Source organism: Nomascus leucogenys, chromosome 18 (assembly GCF_006542625.1).
Source record: "Nomascus leucogenys isolate Asia chromosome 18, Asia_NLE_v1, whole genome shotgun sequence".
Classification (NCBI taxonomy): Eukaryota; Metazoa; Chordata; class Mammalia; order Primates; family Hylobatidae; genus Nomascus; species Nomascus leucogenys.
Window position 1 is genome coordinate 51,214,705 of NC_044398.1, and position 16,704 is coordinate 51,231,408.

Genomic DNA, 16,704 nt, shown 5'->3' on the forward strand with positions numbered 1-16,704 from the left:
TGGCCAAGGTGGTGAAACCCCGTCTCTACTAAAAATACAAAAAATTAGCTGCGCGTGGTGGCAGGCGCCTGTCGTCCCAGCTACTCAGGAGACAGGCAGGGGAATTGCTTGAACTTGGGAGACAGAGGTTTCAGTGAGCCGAGATGGCACCATTGCACTCCAGCCTGGGCAACAAGAGTGTGACTCCGTCTCAAAAAAAAAAAAAAAAGCAAAAGCAAAAGAACTTCTGTTGAGTGATGATTTGCAAAAATATGTCTTCAATATAGTACTGAGTAATAATTTTATGGGGCAAATAGCTGTTTATTTAATCTTATGACCTTGTATAAAATCTTGCCCTAAACTAAATTCAGACGTATAGCCATTAATATTTAATGATACAATATTGGTGCTAGGTTAACATTTACCAAAAAAAAAAAAAGATTTCCAGAAAGGAATATGCTTGGAATTTAATTTGAACCAATAAATTAATTGTTGTGTTTATTCTGATGCTTTTATTTCCAAAAGCACAAGACGAAAGTCCTGTATCACAAAATGATGTGTAATGTTTACAACAGGTATTAGAAATTGAGATGTTTTTATTCTGGTTATCTGAGAGTAAAATTGTAGATAATGTTCCAAACCATCATCGAAGATGCAGAGCAAACTTTTCTGTATATAAACTGTACATAAAAACAAGGCATTTAGGGGGAGATATTAAGGTAGAAAGGTTGATTCGCATAGATTCTCCAGGGTCTGTGCCATTAAGTACAAATTCTTTGTTCATTTTAGCACCAGAAGCAGTACTCAGAACAAGTCATACCTAATGCTGCAGGAAACGTTTCCAAACGTGTACGAAGATACATATTGGTGGCAGAGCTAATTCAACAGAAGCAACTCCATCTACCTTTTCATATTATTTTGACACCACAAATATCTTGAAAGTGAATGAATACATATTGCTTTGTTAAATACATATTTGACTTATATGGTGTTTATATAAATATATACATATATTTTAGAATCCACAAACTATCAAAATAACACTTTATAAAGAGAACTGCTTCCAAAAAAAAAAAGCATTGCCTAGCTGGAAGAAGAAGGCAGTGCTATCTATAGCAGCTGCGGCTTAAGTGCACATAACAGATACTTTTATTAATTCTGATAAGCTGCTGAATGGTAGAAAGAAGTTTCCAAACAGTTCCCTTGAACATTTACAAAATACACAACTCCGGGACAAGCAGTATCTTTAACAATGTCAGGTTCTGAAAACTCTGATTGAAAAATACTTTGTGAAAAACACCAGTCCAAAAATATATATCCATTTCCCTGGTGCGGTGGTATTGGACATGACCGTGAGGCTCCTCTGACGTCTCCCCACTCGGAACAGGCCTTTTGCTTTCTTCAGGTTCACCTGCTTCCAGGCGGGCAGGGCGTTGTATTCGTCCCTCGTCATGTCTAGTGCAAACTGGAAACACTGGGAGAAGCGCCCCGCGCGGCTCAGTGAAAGGAGCCGGGCGTGCGTGTGTTGTCTTACTCCCATCTCTAATCCCAGTGGAAGAACCGCTTACCTCGAAGTCTTCGTCGGTGAGGTAGATCTCAAGCTTCAGAGGATCGACCCCCTCCGGGAGTGGCCTGGCCAGGAGGTCGGCCAGAGGGTAAATGGTTTTACAGAGCTTGGCTAAGACGTCTTCCACAAGGGTGATCTGATTGGAAACTTCTGTGTCCTAGAGAAGAGGAGGGGGCAGACAGGAAAGCTCGTGTCCTACATTTGAACTCTTTTTTTTTTTTTTGACTGTAGGAAATAATATTTTTATTTTTATTTTTTATTATACTTTAAGTTCTAGGGTACATGTGCACAACGTGTAGGTTTGTTACATATGTATACATGTGCCATGTTGGTGTGCTGCACCCGTTAACTCGCCATTTACATTAGGTATATCTCCTAATGCTATCCCTTTCCCCTCCCCCCACCCCACAACAGGCCCCAGTGTGTGATGTTCCCCTTCCTGTGTCCAAGTGTTCTCATTATTGAACTCGTTTTATTAAGTGCTTGCAGACACACAGCCCTGTGCCATCTGTACACAGCCTGAGGATGCATAGCTCCATGTCACTAAGGAGGAAATGGCTCTGAAAGATAAGAGATTGCCCAAAGCCCTATAGTTGTCTCAACTTTTAATTTTTTTAATTTTTAAATTTGAAATTAAAAAAAATAGTTTGGAGACAAGGTCTCTGTTATTCAGGCTGGAGTTCAGTGGTGCTATCATAGTTCACTGCAGCCTCGAACTCCTGGGCTTAAGCGGTCCTCCTGCCTTAGCCTCCCAAGTAGCTGGGACTACACATGTGCATCAACATGTCTGGCTAATCCTTCCTTCCTTCCTTCCTTCCTTCCTTCCTTCCTTCCTTCCTTCCTTTCTTCCTTCCTTCTTTCCTTTCTTCCTTCCTTCTTTCCTTCCTTCCTTCTTTCCTTCCTTCCTTCCTTCTTTCCTTCCTTCCTTCCTCCTTTCCTTCCTTCCTTCCTTCCTTCCTTCTCTCCTTCCCTCCTTCCTTCCCTCCTTCTTTCCTTCCTTCCTTTCTTCTTTCTTTCTTTCTTTCCTTCCTTCCTTCCTTCCTTCCTTCCTTCCTTCTTTCTTTCTTCTTTTCTCTCTCTCTCTTTCTTCTCTGGCTAATTCTTTCTTCCTTCTCTCTCTTTCTTTCTCTCTTTCTTTCCTTCCTTCCTTCCTTCCTTCTTTTCTTTCTTTCTTTCTTATCAGGTCTTGCTCTGTTGCCCCGGCTGGTCTCAAACTCTTGGCCTCAACTGATCCTCCCTCCTCAGTCTGACAGTGCACTGGGATTACAGGTGTGAACCACTGCATTTGGCCCCATTTTTATTTTATTTTATTTTTTTAGAGGCAGTGTCTCATTCTGTCACCAGGCTGGAGTGCAGTGGTGCAATCATAGCCTTGAACTCCTAGGCTCAAGTGATCCTCCCACCTCAGCCTCCTGAGTAGCTGGGCCTGCAGGTGCATGCCACCATGCCTGCCTAATACACTTTTCAAATATTTTGTAGAGATGGAGTCTTGTTTCTCTGACTTTTAGATGTTTTCTCACCTTATCACAGAGTTTCAAACAAATCTCGTCTCAGGACTGCCTCTGGAAAAATGTTTAGGGACTTTCCCATGAGTGAATTACAAACTAAGATTAGCAGATTTTAAGTCTAAACACCAGAGACCTCCAAATAATGGAATTTGTTTAAAAATATTCTTAAAATAATTGAACTGAAAAGAAATCACACCCTCCTCCCCTCCCGGGCCTGATTTCTTTTTTTCTTTGTTTTGAGACAGAGTCTCGCTCTGTCACCAGGCTGGAGTGCAGTGGCACGATCTCGGCAATCTCTGCCTCCCAGGTTCAAGTGATTCCCTTGTCTCAGCCTCCTGAGTAGTGGGAACTACAGGCACCCACCACCATGTTGGCTAATTTTTTGTATTTTAGTAGAGACAGGGTTTCACCGTGTTAGCCAAGATAGTCTCAATCTCCTGACCTCGTGATCTGCCCGCCTCGGCACCTTCTTAATCCACAATAGAAAAAGAAGGTCAGAAAGTGCATCCAGAATATTTTGGAGCAGAATCAAGTTTGCTTTTCAACCACTGTGTGCATTTAATCTGAACAAGCTATTCTGGGTAAATTCTCTTCCTCCATTAAACTTGGGATCCCAGACTGGCTTCTCTCATTTTGGGTGGGTGGATGATGGGAATGCATGACTAAGAGCTGTTGCCCAAATCACAAATATATGGGGGAACTAGTGGTCAACAGGCAGGTTTTGGGCTGGCCTATAATCCCCGTACTTTGGGAGGCCAAGGCAGGAGATTGCTTGAGCCCAGGAGTTTGAGACCAGCCTGGGCAACATAGTGAGACCCCCAATCTCTACAAAAAATACAAAAATCAGCTGGGCGTGGTGGTGCACACCTATAGTCCCAGCTACTCAGGAGGCTGAGGCGGGAGGATGGTTTGAGCCCAGAAGTTCCAGGCTGCAATGAGCCATGATGCCACCAGTATACTCCAGCCTGGGCGACACAGCAAGACCTCATCTCCAAAAAAAAAAAAAAGAGAGAGAGAGCAAGACGAAGGCAGGTGTTTGAGTGATCCTGCCTGCATCTGAGTACTGACTTCTCCACTCACTGAAAGTCACCTCATGTTTCTGTGCCTCTGCTCCCATGCCAGTAAAATAGGAATAATAAGATAGATCTTGATGGACTGTTGTGATGATTGAGCCTGGAAGGTGGAGGCTGCAGTGAGCTGTGATTACACCACTGCACTCCAGCCGGGGCTGGAAAAGAAAAGAAAAGAAAAAAGAAATGGAAGCTTACCAGGCCCCTCACCCATCATGATGCCTAACTGACTCCCTGCTTCCTGTTGACCACCTCCTCTTCCTCAACCCTCCTTCATTCCTGTTTTCCCACATATGGTTACATTTCTTCCCTGCTATAAAAAACCCTAATTTTAGTTGGTCAGAGACACAGATTTTAGACTATAAAATACACTTGGGTCATTTCCCCAATCAAAGCAGCTCTCTCACATGGTAAAAAAAAATCAAAATGGAAAAACCCCATCTCCCATCAAACCAAAATAAATCCTCAGAACTGCTATTCCTAGCAATGTTAATAGTTCATCAATAAGAAATTCAACATTGTTATAGGTAACTTCTTTTCTGTGTGGTTGGAAAACATTCTGGATAACAATATATTTCGGTAGATAGAAATTATGATAAATGTCTCATGTGGAAATACCAGGTGGTCTCATAAAAGACAATATTAATGAGATGTTGAGCGATCACTTATCATAAGTGAGTCGCAGCACCTCCATTCATTCAGTTTTCTGAACATACTAATTCATCAGATTTTGTTTGTGTCTCCTCTACACAAGGTTAACATCTGAAGCATGAGGGTTTGGTTGTACATCACATGGGCTCACATGACACTGAAAGACAAGCAATGCCAAGCAACAGGTTCTTAGCAAACAGAATGACGAGTTTGCAGCTTTTATGTATATATATAGTCCTCAGCATGATTAAACTCACCTTTGCTTTTAAGTTTTTAAAATTTGGGTGTACTGTGTAGAAAATTACTAAAATAGTTCAGGTGATTTCCCATTAGACTTCTCTTCTTCCTAAGTGAATTCTATGACATGTTATCATGTTGCAAAATAAATATTTTCCCACTTTGAAAGTGCAATTGGATGCTCTCCCCAAAGTAAAGTCAACCCACTATCCAAAAGGCACAGGAGTCACCTTCACAGGGCAGGAAAGCGTGCTCACCATCTCTGTGATCTCAGCGATGTCCTCTCTGTGCTCCCAGCTGGGAAACATATTGGTGAATGTCAGGGGCTCCAGACCGGCGTAGATAAGGTAAGACTTGGGGGGTAGTTTCTTGAGATTTTTTCCTGTAGTTACACAGAATGCAATGTCAGTAGACCCAAGGGAGACCCTGTCTTTCACTGATTTCCCTTGAAATCTTTTCTTCTTTGCCAGAACTCATGACTTCATGCTTAAAATGCAAGTTACTAGTAGTTCATAACAACACTTGGATAATGTTTATATAAGATGTTAGTTTCATGCCTGTGACTACAATAGTGACCTATAATCAACCTGAGTCTATACTTCTTGAACCTAACAAAACGCTCTGCATTCCTGGAAGGGAGGGAGAAGCTCTGTCTGCAGCTTCTGGGTGGAGAATTTTCTTTCTCCTGAATTCACCTGTAGAGTCATCCGTCTGCCTTCCTACCACGGGATTAACTCCAATATGACTGACAGCAAATGATAGCTTCTTATACATCCACATTCACTATAACATTGGATAGAAGTTTTCATATGTTATTTATTGCTAAAGAGTTTTTCAGGAAGATAATCAATTGCACATACTCAGTGATATTAAACCAATTGTATCAATGAAACCATAAAAATGCGATAACATATTAATTACTGGTATTTTCACTTTACATAAAAGACCAGAAATTTCATGTGGATGGTATACGAAAAACTACAAACTTACTATGGGTCTTTCTTTTAGGATATAATACTAAAAATAATAATAAATAATAAGAAGGTTGGCAATGGCCATTCACCATTTGGGGGAAACTTCCATTCTCCAACCGCATGGTAGTGCTTGCAGATAATGTACATGGCAGAGGCCAACTTGTCTCTCAGCGTGATCAACCCCGAGTACAACAGGGCTTTAATCTGCTTGGGGCATTCCACAATACAGCCTTTATCCTTGAGGATAACAAGTTAGATGGCCTCATAATATAAGAGAGAAAAACCAGTTCTTCTTCATGCTGGCAGCTGAGAATGCACTAATCTAAAAATGAATAAATCTCAGAAAGTTAAAGGGGAAAAAATAGGTTACATTATCGCCTGCCAGGCTTTATAGACACTGGCTGTCCCGTGCAGAAAGGGAAAAAGGGTCTAGGACTCCAGGGAGCTGCTGGCGAGGCCTCGTCTTTGCAGTACTGGAGCACAGTCTCCATCATGCTTTTCCGGTCGGAGGCCCAGCGGATGCGGGCAGAACCAGTGATCTTGTTCTCAATGGGCCACCAGCCTTGCCAGAAGTACATCTCGTGGTAATTGTCAAGGAAAAGCGCTGTGAGGACAGGGACAGAGCCTGACCATCAGGAGCTCCTTCACGGACACTTCCTGTTCACTCCTCCCCAAATCTAGTGGATGTTGTCCCTCCCCACTGCTGTGTCACGGGGGAAACCCCCTTGGCTGTCAAACCAGGGGCAAAGGGGCAAACAGAGAAACCCAGCACACCCCAGCCCTTTGATAGTTCAGCTGGGAGAAGTCTGTAGGCAGAGAGGTGGCATCAAGGAGTTGGTCTCTTTCATTCCTTGTCCTCCAGGTCCTCCTCCCTTTGCCCCAGCTCAAGCCCCTGGCCCTTCTGGATACTGGCAGGGCTGTGCTAAGAGTGGAAGGGATAATGCATGTGCCACTCAAGGGACTGTTAGCACCACGTATCTCCAAAGAGCACAATCAACACTGGAGCGCACATCTCACTGCAGACGGGTCAGTGGCGTTCCTGCCCTGCGCACGACTGCTTAGCAGTGAGGTGAGCTCATGGCTCTCTTACAGAGAAATGAGCTTTAAACATCAAAACTGTGGCCAGGAGTGGTGGCTCATGCTGGCAATCCCAGTGCTTTGGGAGGCTGAGGAGGAAGGATTTTTTGAGCCCAGGAGTTCAAGACCAGCCTGGGCAACATGGTGAGAGCCTATCTCTACAAAAAGAAAAAAAAATTGCCAGGCGTGGTGCATGCCTATAGTCCCAGTTACTCAGAGGCTGAGGTGGGAGGATCACTTGAGCCCAGGAGTTCGAGGCTGCAGTGAGCCATGATTGCACCACTGCACTCCAGCCTGGATGACAGAGTGAGACCCTATCTCTAAAAAATAAAATAAAATGAAATAAAGTGAAAATAAAAATTGTTCTACTGACTTTTCCTCCTCACTTTTTCTCCCCCTCAAATTGTCAGCCTGACTCTTACTCCAGGTGGCAAAACGCCTCTCACTCTTGCTAGTCGGCTCACTGTGTGTCCTTTCCTGGCATGTGTTTCAGGCTTCTGTGAAAACCACACTTTAAAAGCCCAGTGGAGGTTGATAACCTGCCCTGAGTCCCAGGGTGAAGGGCGTGGGCACAGCCTCTCTTTCTGGTGGCTAAGATTTTCCAAGCATGACATGTGCACCGGTCAAACTTTCAGTGCTGCCCTGGGCTCCCAGTGCAAGGTGAGGTCCCTGGCTGCAGCTCCAGGCTCTTGTAATGTGAGAAGCAACAAACACAAACCGAGAGCCAGCTGACCTTGACTTCATTGGAGCATGCGGGGGAGGGATTGTCAAGCCCAGTCTCTCGTGACTTTCCCAACCAGAGGGCACGGAGCTTGGATCAGAAGACCTGGGCTGGAGTCTTGGCTCTGCTGCGGAGACTTGGTATGGCAGACCCTGTTCACTGGCTAACTTAGCCAATACTTCAACACCCTTCTCCCCGGCCATTTGCTTTCCCAGGCTCCCTTGCAGCTGGGGTTGGCCATGTGACAAGCTCTGGCCAATGGGACGTAAGCAGAAGTCTGCTGGGGGCTTCTGGGAAAACATCTTTTTTATCTGATTAAAGAGAGAGATGTGGCTATTAAGTTCCCTTTTTTCCTCCCCCCTTCTTTCTCTTTCTGTCTTGAATGCAGACATGATGGCTGGAGCAAAGGCAGTCGACCAGTGACCATGCAGCAAGAAGACTGAGAGGCAGGCTGGAAGAGCAGAGACGCCAGGCCTGCCACTGTGGTGCTCAACCTGTTCTTAGCTGATGTCTTTGGGTGGGTTAAATAACTGAGCCTCGTTCCTTATGCTATAATGTGTGGCTGATTTCACCCTCTTTCCTTTTGGTTTAGGGATGAGGATGAAATGAGCTAACATAAGCACATGTTCTGGGTGTGCAGAAGCACATGGAAGGTGTGTCTTCTGCTGCTCAGCATAGCTGCCTCCTGCAAGCCATACCTGACTGGAGCATGGTGTACAGATCTTCCTGCAGGAAGGGCAGGAACCGACCAAGAGGGGGCTTGGGCAGGGCACATGAACTCCGTGGCTGCAAAATTCCCAGAGGAGCTGCTGAGGACGAACAGGCAGGGTGCTAAGTTAAAACTTACAAGATCTTTGAAAGAAAAGAGTACACAGCTAAAGATACCATATGCATTAAAGTAAATTCCAGATGAAGGATGAATGTAAAATATGAAATAATTCAAAGCATTGTGGAAACATAGGTAGAATTTATCTGAGCTTCGAGCTGGAGAAGACCTGTTAAATTGTAATAGTGAAAGAACTGGCCAGGCGCGGTGGCTCATGCCTGTAATCCCAGCACTTTGGGAGGCCGAGGCAGGCTGATCGTTTGAGGCCAGGAGTTTGAGACCAGCCTGGCCAACATGGTGAAACCCGTCTCTACTAAAAATACAAAAATTAGCTGGGCATGGTGGCACAAGCCTATAATCCCAGCTACTCAAGAGGCTGAGAATCCCTCGAAGCCAGGAGGTGGAGGTTGCAGCGAGCCAAGATTGCGCCACTGCACTCCAGCCTGGGCAACAGAGCGAGACTCCATCTCAAAATAAATAAATAAATAAATAAATAAATAAATAAATAAATAAAATAATAAAATAAATAAATAAATAAAATAATAAAATAAATAAATAAATAAAGTGTGGATGTGTTATGCCATCAAAACAGTTTCAAGAATAAGTTTGGTACCAGTAGTGCTATTTAGGAATAACAGAAAACAGAGGTATGAAGACTGCTCATGGTTAAGTATTCTTGTCCCAGAGCCACCTATTTATAGAAATTAAACCCCTGTCATGCCCTGGAGAAGCCTGGCTCAGCATCCCTGAGCACCTCAAGCAGCTGTCTCCTGACCCTGGTGGGGCGCGAGCAACCCTACTCTGCAGGCACTGAGCCAGGATGCTAAAACTAGCAGGCAGGCCAGCATCGGCCAAGCGGAGGCTGTACCACCTGTGCAGCTGCTGCTTTTTGTTGACCGTCCCCCAGAAGTGCACCCTGAGCTCTGACTCAGTCCTGTTTGCAGGTGTGGCCCTTGTGCGCACAAGTGATAGAGGAGCCAGACTAGTGTCACCAAGGGGCCAGAGCTTCCGCGATGGCTAAGGAGTGACTGCAAGCGCCATCGGGCTGTGCTTCCCCCCTGCTGGAGGGATGGTCTGGAATCTGAACGCTCCCTGCTCTGTCTTAATTCTCCAAAGCTGGACTTTTTGAAAGTTGTAAGTCTGCTGGAAAGAGAGAAAGGAAAAGAAAAGGAAAGGAAAGGAAAGGAAAGGAAAGGAAAGGAAAGGAAAGGAAGAAAGAAGAAAGAAAGAAAGAAAGAAAGAAAGAAAGAAAGAAAGAAAGAAAGAAAGAAAGAAAGAAGGAAAGGAGGGAGGGAGAGAGAGGGGGAGTGAGGGAGAGAGAGAGGAAGGGAGAGAGGGAGGGAGGGAGAGAGGGAGGGAGGGAGGGGGAAGAAAGGAAGGAAAGAAGAAAGAAAGAAAAGAAGGAAAGAAAGAAATGAAGAAAGAAAGAAAGTAAGTGCCTGGGCAACATAGTGAGACCCTGTCAAGGAAGGGAAGGGAAGGGAAGGGAAGGGAAGGGAAGGGAAGGGAAGAGAAGGGAAGGGAAGGGAAGGGAAGGGGAGGGGAGGGGAGGGAGGGGAGGGGAAGGGAGGGGAAGGGGGAGGAAAGGGAGTCCTTCCCACTGGGGGTCCTTGTCTGACACCCCACGACTCCCTGGAAGGAGAAGCTGGAGCTGCCTGGGCCCTGGAAGATCCCCTTCCTGCTGTTTAAGAAGCTCCTGAAGTTTGGTGTGTTCAGCAGCTCAACCTCAAGTTGCCTTGCCGCTGGTTCAACCCTGACCTGCTCCACGGTCTGGTGACTGGGCTCTTCAGCCCCTCCTTGTAGCCAAACTCACGGCTCCCCACATCCTGTGCTGGAGCCCCACTCTGACTCCCTACGTGCAGGGTGGGTTAACGGCACAGTTGGGTTTGAAAAGAGGCAGGCCTGGATGTGAGTGTCTGGCTCTGCTCCCTGCTAGCTGTGTGGCTTCAGGCAGGTTCCTTGATCTTAAGGTCCTGTTTCTCATCTGAGAAATTAACAGCACAACAGAACAAGTCTCAGGGAGCCCAGGAGGCACTCAGCTAGAGGCAGGGTAAAGCCCCCAGCATCATGCCCTGAGAGGGCCAGGGGACCTCTGGGTCACAGCCCGGCTCTGCGCAGCACACAACACCACTGGCCGTGTGCTCAGTGAGACCCGCCTGCTGGCTGTTCCTGCACCTGCTTTACATCATGGATAACTGTCTTGGAGACAGGGTCTGAAATATTTACTTGGTCCCTACAAAAAGTGTCTCCAATAGAGTAGATGCTCAGGAAATGGTGTCAGTTGATGAACAGATGCATTTTGTATAAATCGGGAAAGAAATCACGTGGTTCCCAGCCTGCGGTTTTCTGATCAGCAAACAGCTGCCTGTGCTTCCTGTGGCCCCCAGGGGCAGGTGCACCTGCACAGCAAGGAGGCTGTAAAGAGGCGAAAAAAATCCCTTCTGAATTGAAATCACAGACCTGTGACCTGCATGCTAAATGGGAAGGGGTGAGGAGTGCTGTGGGAAAGGCTCCTCCTTGGCAAGGAAAGGGATGATTTCTCCAGAGTTCACCGGACTCCTCCTTTCCCCAGCGCCAAGCGTCTAGGTGAGTGTTTTGCAATGGGGTCTGTCACCATCAGGAACCAAGGAGAGTTTAGACTCTGCATTTACTACACCAGACCCACAAAGCACCACCCATGCTCTCAGTCTCAGGAGAAATGGCCTCTTTCACTTTTCAAATAAATCTTCTGTGCATGTATTTACTATAATGTTACAGCACCATTTGGTTCCAGCTTTAAATCATGAAGATATGCTGTACTTAACGACTTTAATTGAAGCAGCACACAGCCACATGGGAAATATCACTTAGAGGCCAATCATCTCTTTACCAGAAAAGCTCTGGGGACAGGGGCAGGGGAGGGAGAGAGGGAGCTGAGATGCCTTGACGTGCAAGTTCAATTTCTACAGGTGAACACCAGTGGCCTCGGCAATGCTAGGTTGTTAGGAATTCGGCCTTACTTCTTTTCATCTCTGTGGTTTACTAAGTGGCTCTCAAAGGCACGTGACTGCAGTGCCCCACCGCACGCACGCAGCAGAAGGCACGACAGGGTTCATCGGAGAAGCTGGCTCGCGCAGGGCTGCCAGGCCAGCCTCTTTCAGCTGGAAAAAACCATAAGTGCTCACTAACCTGCCGTGCTCACCATGAACTTCCACTTGACCACATAGGCATCCCCCTCGTGGAACTGCCCGATGCTCTGTTTGGGGAGCCTGCTATAGTCGAATTCTAGGATGTGCCAGACATCCACAGAGACGCTGGTGATCTCAAACTGCCTCCTGTCATGTCCTTCCACCAGGCCATAGCCACGGCCGACGTTCACCCCATCCAGGATGGTGCCTGCTGTCGTCTGGGGCATGGACACCATCCGTGTCACATCGTATGGCTTGACATCGGCCCTGGGGTCTTCCTACAGGGGCACATGAAGACATCGGTTCAGTTGCCTGTTTCCACAGCTATTCCTTGTCACGCTCAACGCTGCTTCAGCTGTTCATGGGACAGCATAAAAATACAGCTTCCACACTCTGTCTCAGGATGTTTAACTGCAGCAAGGGAAAGGCTGCATTTCCAGAAAGACTCTGGCAGGTCTGAACACCCATTGGCCACATTGGTGCATGGGGTGCCTGAAAACAGGTGCAAACCAGACTCTTCACCTCCCAGAGTCAGTTTAGAATTGGAGGCCAGTCTGCTGTTCTATTAGTGAATCCTGGGAAGGCCTCCTAGCTTTAAGGGGTATGTGTGTGTGTGTGTGTGTGTGTGTGTGTGTATGTGTGTCCACATTTTTTTTAATTAAAAAAGTATTTTAGTTGACACATTATTATGGGTATGATTTGATGTGTTGATACATGCATCTGTTTCATGGGGAAGGGGGTGTGGGAAGGAGACAGGACAGGGAGGACAGGGAGATGTTGGCCAACGGGTACAAAATGACAAGAGAGAGGAGGAATGAGCTCTGGTTTTCTCCTGCACAGTGGGGTGACTGTTTTCCAATACTGTATTGCAGATTTCAAAATAGCTAGAAGAGAAGATTTGAATGTTCTCACAACAAAGAAATGATACATCTGAGGTGATGGCCATGCGAACTATCCTGATTTGATCATTTTACATCAAGGCCACTTTTGTTGGGACCCGAACCAAGCCCCAAGGTTTGAGACTCGGTCGCCGGAATACCTTGTGCTGGGCAAGTTCCTCGGGGTTCTTCTCATTTTGTCTCTTCAGCTCCATCCAATCCAGAAACTTCTCTTTGAACAAAATTGTCTCATTGTGTTCAGTAAGTCTCCCAAATATCACTCAGTCGGGCCGCCCCTGTCCTTTTCTGTAGGGTGGGGGGAGGGGGGGGTGCGGGTGGGGATTGGGAGAAAAGACAGGAAAAGAACCAAGATTAAGCCAAGCTTAAACAAAGGAATCTAAAACACATGTGGCTACTGGAAAAAACCTCAAAGTACATAAGTGGTGTATAGAACAAATGGTTTATTTTCCTGCATTTTACCAAATACTGACATTTTGTTATTTTAGTCTGAAGTCTTGCAAAGCTTTGTGTCCATGGAGTTTTTGATGTGCCTGAATGTGACATGAACCATGTCAGGACTAGACTTTTCTTACATTCTAGCAAGTTTTGTTTTTGTTTTTGTTTTTTGTTTTTTGTTTTTTTTTTTTGAGATAAGGTCTTGCTCTGTTGCCCAGGCTGAAGTGCAGTTGCACAATCACAGCTCGCTGCAGCCTTGAACTCCTGGGCTGCAGTGGTCCTCCTTCTTCAGCCTTGCAAATAGCTGGAACTGCAGATGTGTGCCACCATACTTGGCTAATTTTTTAATAGAGATCAGGTCTCATTACATTGCCCAGGCTGTCTTGCACTTCTGGCTTCAAGCGATCTTCCCACCTCAGCCTCCCAAAGTGCTGGGACTACAGGTGTGGGCCACTGTGCCTGGCCACATTCTAGCAAATTCTTGTCTTTGGGGTGCTCCGGGGGTGGCACGCTGGGTGGAGATTTCGGCAATGGCAGGAGCTGCGGGCAAACCTCACTTGTTGTCTACTCTATGCCATCTAGTCACCTGCAAATGCTCACCAAGTTTCCCTCCAATTAATTAATAGACGTAGGGAAGAGGTAGCTCCCTCCCTCCAATTCTCTACTATTTTGTTTCATGTTACAACAAAGCTCTCCAGAGTACAGAGATTCTCCCATCACTAAAATGAACACACTTTCATAGATCTTGAAGTGCCTTTTTGTGCACTTATTTCTAGGCCACTGGCCAGGGCAGCAGATGGGGAGAGCACAGAGAGATAGGAGGTTTTGTGCAGGCTTGGGATTTCAGAATTTGCGCTGTCCCCAAGAATACAGGCAATTTAGAAAACGGTAGAGCTGAGGGCCAGGTGTAGTAGCTCACGCCTGTAATCCCAGCAGTTTGGGAGGCCGAGGCGGGCAAATCACCTGAGTTGAGGAGTTCAAGACCAGCCTGGCCAACATAGTGAAACCCCATCTCTACTAAAAATACAAAAATTAGCCAGGTGTGGTGGCGGGCGCCTGTAATCCCAGCTACTAGGGTGGCTGAGGCAGGAGAATCGCTTAAACCCAGGAGGCGGAGGTTGCAGTGAGCCAAGATAGCACCATTGCATTCCAGCCTGAGTGAGACTGTGTCTCAAAAAAATAAGTTAATTAATCAAAAATTTAAAAAAGAAAGAAAAAGAAATAAAAGAAAAGGTAGAGAAGATACGCGTGCTGCGGAGGGCGTAGACCTGGAATAATATGCACGATCTCTCATCCCTCCAGATCCATCTTCGGTTGTGAATCCGGCCTGGGATGCAGCCACACCTTAGAGCAACCTGCCCTGCTGCTTATGCCCTGCTATGCTACTGCCTCAGTCGCTTCCTGCTTGGTCAAGACCACAGCTGCTGATGTCACAGCTGAGGCACATCAAAAAGGCTGCCTGATTCAAAGAAAGCTGCCAGATAAATCACAGAGCACAGACACTTCTACCTCACGCTCTTGTGGGACTTTAGGAATCAAACATAAGCACCTATGGAAAATGCACGGCAGTCTTGAAAGGCTGTGGTCTTCATCAGAAAATATCTGAATGACTGTCTCTTATGTCAGTCCTACTCTGCAGGCTTGCTAAGATGATGATTGAAAGGGCTTTTGGTTTCTACTTTAGAATCTGTCATTTATGTTTTGAAGCATTGTGAGCAAGTGATGCAGCAGATTGCAGGGTGAGGTGGACAAACCTGGGCCAGGAGCCAGGTGTGTTTCTCCACGCACTGCCCTGACCTACAGCCGGAACTGGGCTCAGTGGTTTCAGCCTCATTTGCTAAGAAGGGCTGGGTGTGTAATCTTGGCTGCACCTTAAAATCCCTGGGAGCTTTTAAGACATATTGACACATAAGCTGTAACTCACATGAATCGAAAACACATCTCTGGGGCAGGGCTGAGCAAATGCCTTTTTTTAAAGGCCCCTCAGGTGATTCTGTCTCAGAGATGTTGAAAACCAGTGGGTTAGGAGCTCAGTCATCTACTTTCAGATCTGTGATTATGCCACTATTAAATACAGTTGGCCATCACATAGATTTTATGCTTTAGCTTGTTCTTTTTTCCTTTGCTATACCAAATAAAATCTTTTGAGCTGTAGTACCAGTCCTTAAAACAACAGTTGTTACCTTACTGAGGTTAAACATTAGTGCATTTGCTTAACAAGGATTTTAAAACTTCTTACAACACTGACATAATTTTAATGATTTCTATAATAATTAATTAGAAAATCAATAATTGGATTTTAAAGCAGGAAACTAGGCAGGAAAGTTGAAATTCATATACCAGTTCAATGGAAAACATTAAAATGTAGTTCCGTGATGCCCAATATTCTATGCTGTTTGTTGGTTCATTGGTTTCTAATCTATTATAACAGCACCCATAGTTAAAAAGCACTACTTTTTTTGGTCTGATAGTTAAAAAGACAACAATCCTTTGCATGTAAGAATTTTTTCTCATAATCACAATTTTAGAGTTTGCACATATTCTATTGAATTGCAAAAATGACTTTAAAGAGTCTAGTACATGCAGGGAATATTAAAATTGCAATCATTATTTTAACACCATCTTCTCCTCCTCTTCCCTTCCCAAAAGGTATAAAGACATAAACATCATCTGCTGCCAAATAAATCCTGGAATTCGAGGGTGATGCCGGGAAGGTATGAAATTAGAAGGAGGCATGTTGCTTTTGCACCTTCAGATCAATAGCTGAATTCCAGACCTGGGGAAGCCTTTCAGATCCGCATGTAATTTGTTTAAACAATTGCTGTTCATCTGCCACAGCAGCACCTGGAATGCCGCAGGGGGGATCTTGCAGCATTTCTTGCTCACTTCAAGAAATCAACTATAACAAACCTCTTCCAGAAGACTACGACATCTATATTTCCACAATAGTTATATAAAAGTTAAAGAACTGTTCCTTTTGTGAATATTCACAGTCCACTGCATATAATCGTTTATGAAAACTTAACCCTATAAAGAGCGAGAGTAGAGGACTGTGGTGAGAACAGAGGGATCAAAGGGAATCAGCTCGCTCAGGGAGCCGTCCCCAGGTGGCGGCAGGAGTACCTGGGGATAAGCGGATTGCATTCTCCAGGATCCAGGGGATTGATGTCACAGTTCTCATAGTCAAAGGTTCCATTCCATAAGTGCTTTGCCAGCTGAAATGCTATTTTTCGTTGTGCTAATGTGACTTCTTTCCCATGCCATACATAAATTTCACTACCAAAATCAAACACCAGTACCTGGGAGAAATGGCACAAAAGAATTTGTTAACTTCAAGAACGTGCAACAGTTGAATCAGGTGCAACAGGGTCTCTGTTGACAGTGAGTCAAACGGAGGAAGACAGAAATCCTAATGGGGTGACCAATACAGACACAAAAAGGCCAGGAGATCTCAGCTGGCACTGCCCCACCAAGCGAGCCTCTGCCCTGTGGGCATGATTCCTCCTCCCAGTGTCCTAAGTGGCCAAGATAATGTTCCCTCCTCTGAACTCTCAACCTGCTTACAACTTGCGATTCACAAGAATTCTTTAAGC

The 16,704-nt window shown here is 45.5% G+C and overlaps 1 protein-coding gene across 1 annotated transcript in view; it reads right to left on the reverse strand.

Moving 5' to 3' along the window:
- Window positions 1-1,125: 1,125 nt before the first annotated feature.
- LOC100591115 (supervillin-like) overlaps window positions 1,126-16,704 on the reverse strand; it is a 94,023-nt gene continuing 78,444 nt past the window's right edge. Inside the window, 10 exon segments of the mRNA XM_030797773.1 lie at window positions 1,126-1,444; window positions 1,548-1,703; window positions 5,270-5,396; window positions 6,452-6,590; window positions 8,483-8,535; window positions 8,537-8,636; window positions 9,479-9,753; window positions 11,775-12,055; window positions 12,817-12,961; window positions 16,235-16,410. Coding sequence (XP_030653633.1) covers window positions 1,235-1,444; window positions 1,548-1,703; window positions 5,270-5,396; window positions 6,452-6,590; window positions 8,483-8,535; window positions 8,537-8,636; window positions 9,479-9,753; window positions 11,775-12,055; window positions 12,817-12,961; window positions 16,235-16,410 — 1,662 coding nt within the window. The 3' untranslated portion in view covers window positions 1,126-1,234.